Here is a 10,357-nt window from a genome sequence, read left to right as displayed (position 1 = left end):
CTTTGCTGCCCCCGCGTGTTTATTTCTGCAAACGTGCATTCGATAAACTTAAAGATTTATTCAAGTAAATATTTTTAGATTCATATTTTTTGTTTTAGTTATGAATCGAATCCAAGTAGGAGCTGTTTTTATTACGAAATTTTATTCTAAGAAAGCGGAAATATTTTAAAAATGTTTATTTAAAACCCCTCAGAATTGAGCTAAATCTTTAAAAAAAAAACACGAAAAAAGATTTTTTTTAAAGTGTTGTGGACAGTGAATAAAATAAAGTGATTTGTGTCCGCTGCAACCAGACAAAAGAGGCTGATGTGACATCCTGCTGATGGGCGTGTGAGCGCATTGCGCATGCGCACTCGTCCTCTCTCCCTACTGACCTCCTCCCGGTTCCTGCTGCCGATGATCAATTTCTCCCGTTAAACCCGCTCAAATACATCCGCACGGATACTGGGTCACACATGAGGCCATGGCAGCTGTGTTCGGGAAGATCCAGATAGGCATTTTTGTGGAAATCAAGCGGAGTGATGGTGAGTCACGCCCGACAGCGGCTCTTTTATGGGCAGTTTGTCGGCGCATCATCTTTGTTTGACCGCGTCAACCCGCTTAACAGCGCGTCCGATTAAATTGAGATCAAATGCAAACGACAGAAGAGACTCGATATAAGTACATACATGCAGATTTGGTGCATATTAAGCGTGAACGTGTATCTGTCTCTCGGAGACCTGCATGAACCGTTAGCGTATTTACGAATCGCACTATGGCGCAGACTGGGCTCATGAATATTAGTTAGGTTATCCTGACGTTGCTTGGTTACCGTGTTGGTGCGACATCTCATTAATATTCATCAGCCACCATTGGGATTCGCCAGATGAGCCGGCTGGCACAATGCTGTAAATATTTCAGCCAATGGTGTAGGTCGAGGAATTCATATTAATGAGCTAAGCCTTGACCGTAGTAGGATTCGTAAAATCGCAGTGTTAGCATCCAGCCTGAGGAAGACGCCCTGAGACAATCGTGTGGAAATGACTTTAAAATAAACGCTTTGCACTGCTCTTTAAGTTTTTCAGTGACTTTATTCTCATCCTAGCACTCTAAAATCATACCATCGAGAGAAGTGTGGTTTTACGAGGCCAAACTGCAGATAGTACAAGTAATTCACTGTAAGCAGTTATGACGCGTAATAAATATAACCTATACATCTAAAACATACTTTATTATTGCTACTGATGTGGGTAACAATGTACAAGTGACATAAGTGATGTGTTGTAGTGGTCAAAGCTCAGGAGTCTCGAGGCATGACTCTTATGCATGAATATAGCTACTTTCTTACATTTAGAAAGATTTTTGTAAACTAAACATTTGGGTTCTGGCACAGTTTCCCATAGGAAAGAGGTTGAACTATTCCTGATAGTTGTCCGGAATATTGAAACGCTGTAATGTTGGTTGTATGATGTCTTGTAGGCAGAATCCATCAGGCCATGGTGACATCACTCAATGAAGACAACGACAGTGTGACAGTTGAATGGATTGAAAATGGAGATACAAAAGGAAAAGAGGTACACGTGTGTCCGTCAAACTGACTGTGTGTTTGCAAATATTAGCTGTTGCATTAGGTATCACTTATACATTTTTGTTTTCTTTTTTTACAAAAAGTATCCGTGACCCACATTTGGTTTTTGCCCATTGACATCCCCAAATGTCTCAGATTGTGCCATATCGGGTCTTTATGAATGTAGATACAATACGACAAGCTGATGGAAAACAAGAATCTGGTTCTTCTTGAGAACGCAAAAAGTGCTTTTTCTCATTTCCGATATGAATAGTAAGTTAACAAGAATTGCTCAAGTCAACAGATTCTCAACAGATCTACCCATCTCCGTGTACAGTACAAATAAAATAATGACACGCGTCATTTGAATACTTACTTTTCCCGAAAAAGAATCATCAAAATATAACATTTTAGCCGGAGAATTCTGGTTGATTTATGTAACAGAATTTTGTCAGCAATTGTACAGTATATATAGATTTGAACTATAAAAGCTGTATTCATTGTTACCGTTGCATAATACAAGCGTATTATCCGTCTATGAGACACAGATATAATGTTGACGTGTCAGGATAAAGAGAGATTTATTCCAAAGCAGCTTTTCTGTCTCCCGTTATTAACATCTCAGTTCATCTGCTGATTTAAGTCTGTGACTGTTGTGCTGCAAACCTGATCAATACTAAAATTCACTTATATTGGTTTGCGTACTTTAGTATCTTGTCAAATGTAAGCACAGCTCGAGATCTCTTCTGAAACTCGCATGTGAGATTAAGCGAACCTCACTGCAAACGAATCTCATAGCTGTCTACGTGACGTGAACAAACAGTGTTTTTATTAACTGAATCAAACGCTCTGTGTCCGTGTGAACAGGTTGATTTGGAGAGCATATTTGCACTGAATACAGATCTGGCACCTGAAGAGGAAATCGCACAGAGTCCAGAAACTCCTCCTCCCCCTGCGTCCAGCGCCATCAAAGTCAACAAGATCCCGCAGAACAAGGTCTGTGTCCTCAACTCAAAACTGGATTCAATACTCTTTCTGGATTGCAATGCATTGTGGGATGAACTTACAGTGGCTGTAATGACACGTTTATGGTTCTCCTGGATTTGTCTCTTGTAGAATCGCAGGACAGTCGCTCCGCCTAAAAATGAGACGCCTGCCAGGGATAACCGAGGTACCATGCGATGACGAGATGAAATTTGATGAAAATGTGGAAAATGCTAACGCAACACCTGTGTTCGTCTTATGTAGGGACGACTCGAGCTCGTCCGAGTCAACAGACCGAAGCTCCTCCTCCTCCCGCTGCTGTTCCACCTCCACCCATTCAACATCAGACCCTACAACAACAGATCGGTAACGCAACGCTTCTCGTGCTTTTCCTGACAGACATTAGCTTAAAAGTGGAATTGTTGTTTAAGAGACTGCAGTAGCGAGGGTCACACACGAGAACAAAAGCCACATTTAGTGTTGTTCTCCAACACGACTCCGAGATGACGCCTCCTGCCGCCGGCGCCGAGAGAATCACCCAAACACAACCGATGTGTGTGTAACTCTTACACAAGCCCATTTTCATTTCTGATTGGTTGAAGCTGCTGTATAATAGTCATGAGACACACACCTGTGACGAAGAATTCTTAATTTAATACATGAAGTTGCTACAAACCATTCAAACATACGCTGTCATCAGACCTCTGTCGTTCTGTCGTTCAGCCCGCAGGAAGTCCAACTGTGTGAAGGAAGTAGAGAAACTACAGGAAAAGAGAGAGAGGAGACGAATACAACAGCAGGAGCTGCGTGAGAAAAGAGCTCAAGCGAGTGACATGAACACACACACACACTGTATTTTCAATTAAACACTTGTTTGAAATCAGTGAAGGTCAGTGCATTGCATTGTGGGATGTCATGGAAGCGGTGTGCTCTAGATGTATATTTGGTGTAATGTGATTGGTCATTTCAACATGGGGCGTGTTTATTACAGGAAGTCGAAGCCACAACGCCTAACTATGAAATCATGTGCATGATCCGAGACTTCAGAGCCAGTTTAGATTACAGACCGCTGACAACTGCAGACCTGGTAAATTAACGTCCATCTACACGTCATACATTGACTGTACTGTACTGTATGTTATTATGGGAAAGATAGTAATAATAAACTTATTTTCTCAGATCGAGGACCACAGGATATGTGTGTGTGTGCGGACACGACCATTAAACAAGAAAGGTGAGTGTGAAATCAAATGTATTTCGTTTCTGGTGTTCGTGTAATATTCACGGGTTCGTCTTCTTTATTCTCAGAGATGACGATGAAGGATCTGGACGTCATCACCATCCCCAGTAAAGATGTGGTGATGGTTCACGAGCCCAAGCAGAAAGTGGATTTAACCCGATATTTGGAGAACCAGACGTTCCGCTTTGACTACGCTTTCGATGATACCGCCACCAATGAAATGGTCTACAGGTCAGATATTTCCTTGTCGTGCCGTTACCGCGGTTGGATTTTCAAAAGTAGGCTGTGATTGGTTGATATTATCATTTAAAAATATATATGGAAGGTCGGCACACCAAAGCTCCAAGAACATCACTTTTGTGAACGTCTGTAAACGTTTAATATATTTTTGGAGCTTTGGTGTGCTGACTTGAAATACATTTTCTATGTGATTCGTTTTGGTGGAGTAACCATTTCCAAGTTGAATGCCGAGTGCATGCTTTTGTGGCATTTTGTTATTAATATTATGGTTTCCCATCCATGAGACTTTGGTGACGGCAGCAGAGAGTAAGCGTTGTTTCAGAAGCATCGCGGAGTATGTTTCAATATGTTTGTTTTAATCTTGTGTCAGGTTTACCGCCCGGCCGCTGGTGGAGACTATATTTGAGAGAGGAATGGCCACCTGTTTCGCTTACGGTCAGACGGGCAGCGGTAAAACCCATGTACGTACCACAGCTGATGTCACATGATCACACTTTCCCAGAGGAACGTTCAGCATTATAATCCATTCACTCGCATTTCAGACCATGGGCGGAGATTTTTCAGGGAAGAATCAGGACTGCTCCAAGGGCATCTACGCACTCGCCGGTACTCATTCATGCATCTGATGATATTTTGTACCTTCAATAATTTGTGTGTGTGCGTGCGACGCGTGTGTGCACATGCGTATGTTTGTGCGTTCCAGTGCATGCGTGTGTTTGCGTGCGTGCTTGCGTGAGAATTGAAATGACTGATTTTGTGGTAGTAATTTCCACAAATTTGGTAAAAACAACATGCATTTGTTTATGACTCGAATACCAGAAATACTTGTTTTAAAAAAGTTTTCAATAAATTAAATAAATAAGCAAATTGTCAGTAATAAAATAAGTCTCTTTTAGACCTAAAGTAATGTATGGATGTGTCTGAAACGGTTTGTTTATTTAAGACAGATTGTGTTAACATACAGTAAATACTCGCCAAGATAAAACAGAATGATGTTGAAAAATGATGAATTATAAAGAATCTGAATAAATTCACCATTTTGTATTCAGCGATCACAGAATCATGCAAAGGGGGCATGAAGAGGGACTGTTTTGAAACAAGTGTCATACTGTTGTTGTATATTTTAAATATCTCATCTTTGTCGCAGCACGGGATGTTTTTCTCATGCTTAAAAAACCCATCTACAAGAAGTTGGATCTTCAGGTGTATGCCACGTTCTTTGAGATTTACAGCGGGAAGGCAAGTCCTGAAGTTCAGTTTTCCACACCAATGAATCAGAATACAATGCGTATTTTTAGGGCTGTCAAACGATTAATCACGATTAATCGCATCCAGAATAAAAGTTTGCGTTTACATAACATATATCTGTGTACTGTGCATATTAATTTTGTTTTTATAAATACAAACACATACACAAGTATACATATTTAGGAAATATTTACATGTATTTATTTATATTTACCAATAATTGAAATGATATATAAATGTTTATTAATATTTAGATTTTTCTTAAATATATGCATGGTTGTGTATGTGTTAATAAATACAAAATTATTATGCACAGTACACAGATATATATTATGTAAACACAAACTTTTTTCTGGATGCGATTAATCGCGATTAATCTTTTGACAGCCCTATTATAATATTCATGTAATATAGTTCGTTTAACAAATGTGTGTGTGTGCAGGTGTTTGACCTTCTGAACAGGAAGACGAAGCTGCGTGTGTTAGAGGACGGTAAACAGCAGGTTCAGGTGGTGGGATTACAGGAGCGAGAGGTTAAATGTACGGAAGACGTCCTCAAACTCATTGAGATGGGGAACAGCTGCAGGTGAAAGACTGAACTGATCTCAGTCGGTGGAGATAGATCGCACACATCAGATTCCCAGATTCCTCTGTGTTTATTTCAGGACGTCAGGACAGACGTCGGCGAACGCCCACTCGTCCCGCAGTCACGCCGTATTTCAGATCATTCTCCGCCGGAGAGGAAAAATGCACGGCAAGTTCTCGCTCATCGACCTGGCGGGAAACGAGCGAGGAGCCGACACGTCAAGCGCTGACCGACAGACACGTCTCGAGGGCGCTGAGATCAACAAAAGTCTCCTGGCACTGAAGGTTTGATGATGACGATGACGGGTTGGTGTTTGGGTGGTGATCGCACACACCTGAGGTCTGACGTGTGTTTGTTCTGCGTCTCACAGGAGTGTATTCGAGCTTTGGGTCGAAACAAACCACACACTCCATTCAGAGCCAGTAAACTGACGCAGGTCTTACGAGATTCTTTCATCGGAGAGAATTCCAGAACATGTATGGTGAGAGATTTACTGTGACATCACATTCTATATATGCAGTGACATGTAACATTCAGTGTTTAAAGTAAACATGTTTGTGTTCTAAAGATGTTTCATTTCTTTGAATAGATCGCTACGATCTCTCCTGGAATGGCATCGTGTGAAAACACATTAAACACATTGAGATATGCCAACAGGTACATTAGTCTTAACACCTCTGTTTAAATTAAATATATTTATGAGGGGTATTATTATTCTTAATATTGTAGAATAATCAGTTGACCACCCTAAAGTTCATTTTCAGATTCTCTGAATTTACTGTGTAGGTACATGTTTAATTTAAATGATCATTTCATCCTGTGAACTGGTGATGATATTTCTCCTAAATTCCGAATGAAAATGTCATTTATTTGATTCGGAACTGGACAAACAGGTAAAAATAAATGCAAATTTGAATATTGCAATGAAAACAATTCATGTTTCATATTCGTTTTAAAAAAATAACAATACTAATGTTTTTACGTGTGTTTTGGGATTACGAAAAACATTACAAAATAGTTGGATTAATATTCTGATCATTTGCATAAATATCTGATCAAATGATCCAATTTTGCTCACTTGTGATTATTGACCTAGAAATAATTATATCTTAAATCTTCATTTTATTTAAAGGGATAGTTCACCCAAAAATAAAAATCCTGCTATCATTTACTCACCCTCGGGTTGTTTCAATCTTATATAAATTTCTTTGTTCTGTTTAACACAAAGAAAGATATTTATAAGAATGTTTGCAATTTTCAGTTCTGTGACATCAACCACTAACCCAGTAGGAAAAAGAATATTGTATATTTTGATGTTCTGTTGAACAAAACAGTAAGATATTTCGAAGAATTTAGAAACACAAACAGTTGTGGGGCACCTTTGGCTAATGAAAATTGCTAACATTCTTCCAAATATCTTCCTCACTTTTATCTTAATTTATACAGGTATGAAATGACATGAGGGTGAGAAAATGATGTCAGAATTTTCATTTTTGTCATTCATCACTTTAATAACGTCACTTTTTTGAAAATTCTTGAACATTGTTTCCACTGTCCACATCATTCTCGATTACAAATCAATTTGCATTTGCGCGTTTTAAATGTGTCAAATGATACGAGTTGGTTTTATTATGGTAAAAGTGTAGTAACCTTGTTTTTTGGCAGATTCATTATTTAATGTATTAAATAAATATACCCTGTTTTTTTCCACACTCATCATGGTTAAACTGGTGTTATTGTGTTGAGACTGTAGTAAATTTGTGTTTGATATGGTTTTACAACAAATACATCAAAATAACTATGTTTACTATAGTAAACTCATTGTAAAGGTTAGTAAGTTCATATTTCACTGATGGTCTTCCTGTCTTTCTGATTGGCCGTCTGTTGTCCTGTCTTCAGAGTGAAGGAGTTTGGGATAAGTCCGTCTGATATTCCCTTCTCTCAGGGGGGAGGCGGTCGCTCCGAGCTTTCTCCTACCTATGAGTATGATGACTTTGCTACCTCACCCAGCAGGTCTCACCCTTTTCCACATTCAAGCCTGTCTAAATCCAGACAGAGCGCTTATCAAACCTCTTTCTTTCCCTCATCATCCACACTAACCATTCAGTTTCAGTTCACGTCACGTCTGCGTATGCATGCGATTTGGTTTGTTTTTTGTGTCCTGTTTTTTTAATCGTTCCGTCTTTATTCCACGTATGTCAGGCATGTTTTGAAGGAGTAATTCATTTAGAAATGAAAACCACCATTGGATCATTTTTGGATGAACTGTTCCTTTAAGTGTTTTCCATTGCGCAATTTTAACACCGTTTTTTTGTTTGCTTGCACTTTATAGTCCTGATGGAGCTTGTCTGCCATTTCATTGGTTCACTGGCTGCCCGTGTGCCATGACATCATCACATGAATAGTTCACATCTTCACACGCTGAACGTCATGAATTGAGATGATGTTTTTGTCGCAGGGTGAAGGAGTTGACCATAGACCCCAGTGCGGTGATGGACACTGGGCCCGGCGGACACTCGGTCGGTCAGCTGGACGTGCTGGAGGCTCAGTGGGGGGTGGGCAGCTCTCCTCAAAGAGACGATCTCAAGCTCCTCTGTGAGCAAAACGTAAGAACACTTCATCTCACGCGTCTTTGGAGAAGTGTAAAGATGAGTTCGAGTTGTGTGTTGATGGTTGTGTGCAGGAGGAAGAGGTGTCTCCTCAGCTCTTCACCTTTCATGAGGTCGTGTCTCAGCTGGTGGAGATGGAAGAGCAGGTTCTAGAAGATCATCGAGTCGTGTTTCAGGTGCAGGATTCTCTCTCTTTCTTACTCTCTTAGTTCAAGTCTGAAAAAGGGTTTACACGTTAGAGTAAGTCCACATACATCAAATGGTGTTTCAATAATTGCTCCAAGACATCATTTTTTTCTTCTTGGCATCACATCATCTTGCATTTATATTCATGACGTTGGCAGGTTGTTACAGAAAACATGCCGGTAGTTATATGGTGTTTGCAGTAGATACTTCATCATGATGTTTTTGTGTTTTTCCTGGCGGTTTGATGACGTGCAGGAGTCCATACGCTGGCTGGAGGATGAGAAGGTGCTTTTGGAAATGACGGAGGAGGTCGATTATGACGCGGAGTCGTACGCCACTCAACTCGAGCAAATTCTGGATCAAAAGATTGATGTTTTTACAGAGCTCAGAGGTACAAATACATTCTTATTGCGTGATTATACGGTGTAAGATTGACATGATAATGTACAGATATACTGTAAATGTGACGCATATACAATCGTTAGAGCAGACACAATCATATCAAGCTGTTGTTTAAGTTTTTTACTTTGTCTATCAAAACACTGAAATGCATTTATCCCAGTGAAAACTTTTGGAAAGATTGATTTAAGTCAGTCTCACAATGTCTATGTTAACAAACATGTAAGAATAAAATGTACGTGTTTGTTTTCGTGACAGATAAAGTGAAGTCTTTCCGCTCGGCTCTTCAAGAAGAAGAACAGGCCAGCAAGCAGATAAACCCCAAGCGTCCTCGAGCGCTGTAGCTTCATGACCAATCACAACATGTGATTCTGCCCATCAGACGTCGATGTACATACACAAATAACTCGCTCTAAGTGTTGTGACCGTTTCTTTCATCTACGAAAAGCACATTTTAATCGTGATTGTATCGAAATCCAGTTCATCTCAGTTTTTCATTGTCACGAAAGGGATCCGTGAGCCGACGCATAAACATAGCTTGAGCCTTGACTGTGTGCGTCTGTAAATATTTCATGGACATCATTCAAAAGGAAAATGCTTTTCAGATGTATATAGCTGCTGCTTGTGTTTTAATCTGAATCCCGATGGAGAAACAGCCGCAGATATATTTACCATTAGAGACATTTTGACTGATGCTGTATGGATGCCAACTGATATTAAAGGCCATTAAGTTCAACTAAAACACTCGTTTCAGTTTGACTCATGTAAAAACGCATTCTTATGTAAATTCGATTGTTTACAATTCCATGATTTCACATTAAAAGAGTATAATATACAGTGAAATCTTTGAAGTCTGGAGAAAAAAAAACATTGACTCTGAATTGAAAAAGGCCTTATTGTTAGAAACAGACAAAGAGTATAGTTCAAAGATATCGTGCATCTTTAATCCCAATAGAAACGCTGCTACACAAATTGTTGGATTATCTCTATTGAAACCTGCAGGAACCGATTCCTGAACGTTGTATTTATGTTCTGGTTTGATTAAAGTTAACAATTGTAAAGGGAAAGAGTTTTCTATGTTACTTGCCTGATAAAACCAACAAGGCCATAACTGTACCATAAATACCACATGTGTACACATGTGTGTCGTGGCTGATGTGGAGCTCTGAAAGGATGAAACGAGGGATTTTGTTACCTGATGGTGTTTTGTACATTTTGTCATTTATAAAAAAACAGTGTTTTTTCTGACACTTTCCTCCTCATGTGTATTACACCCTTGAAAGTAAACCATCATCTGTCAACTTTATACTCATTTGTGTT

The 10,357-nt window shown here is 39.6% G+C and overlaps 1 protein-coding gene across 3 annotated transcripts; it reads left to right on the top strand.

Annotated features, from left to right (window-relative positions):
• The first annotated feature begins 341 nt into the window (after positions 1-341).
• On the top strand, positions 342-10,357 carry LOC130546522 (kinesin-like protein KIF2A). 3 transcript variants are annotated; one of them, XM_057321825.1, is made up of 21 exons: positions 342-524; positions 1,459-1,553; positions 2,414-2,542; positions 2,663-2,717; positions 2,795-2,896; positions 3,254-3,354; positions 3,522-3,617; positions 3,710-3,764; positions 3,839-4,001; positions 4,381-4,471; positions 4,553-4,616; positions 5,158-5,249; positions 5,701-5,843; positions 5,923-6,127; positions 6,214-6,324; positions 6,433-6,500; positions 7,743-7,826; positions 8,302-8,449; positions 8,527-8,628; positions 8,894-9,029; positions 9,296-10,357. In XM_057321825.1, exons 1-21 carry the CDS (start codon positions 464-466, stop codon positions 9,379-9,381), a joined length of 2,187 nt encoding a protein of 728 aa, XP_057177808.1. In that variant the 5' UTR covers positions 342-463; the 3' UTR covers positions 9,382-10,357. The 3 variants fall into 3 exon arrangements, with proteins under 3 accessions (XP_057177808.1, XP_057177807.1, XP_057177809.1); XM_057321824.1 differs by having other exon boundaries at positions 7,743-7,856; XM_057321826.1 differs by lacking the exon at positions 7,743-7,826.

The sequence above is a fragment of the Triplophysa rosa genome, linkage group LG22 (assembly GCF_024868665.1).
Source record: "Triplophysa rosa linkage group LG22, Trosa_1v2, whole genome shotgun sequence".
NCBI lineage: Eukaryota > Metazoa > Chordata > Actinopteri > Cypriniformes > Nemacheilidae > Triplophysa > Triplophysa rosa.
Note: the sequence above shows the minus strand (reverse complement) of the source record. Positions and strands in the feature narration are given on the sequence as shown.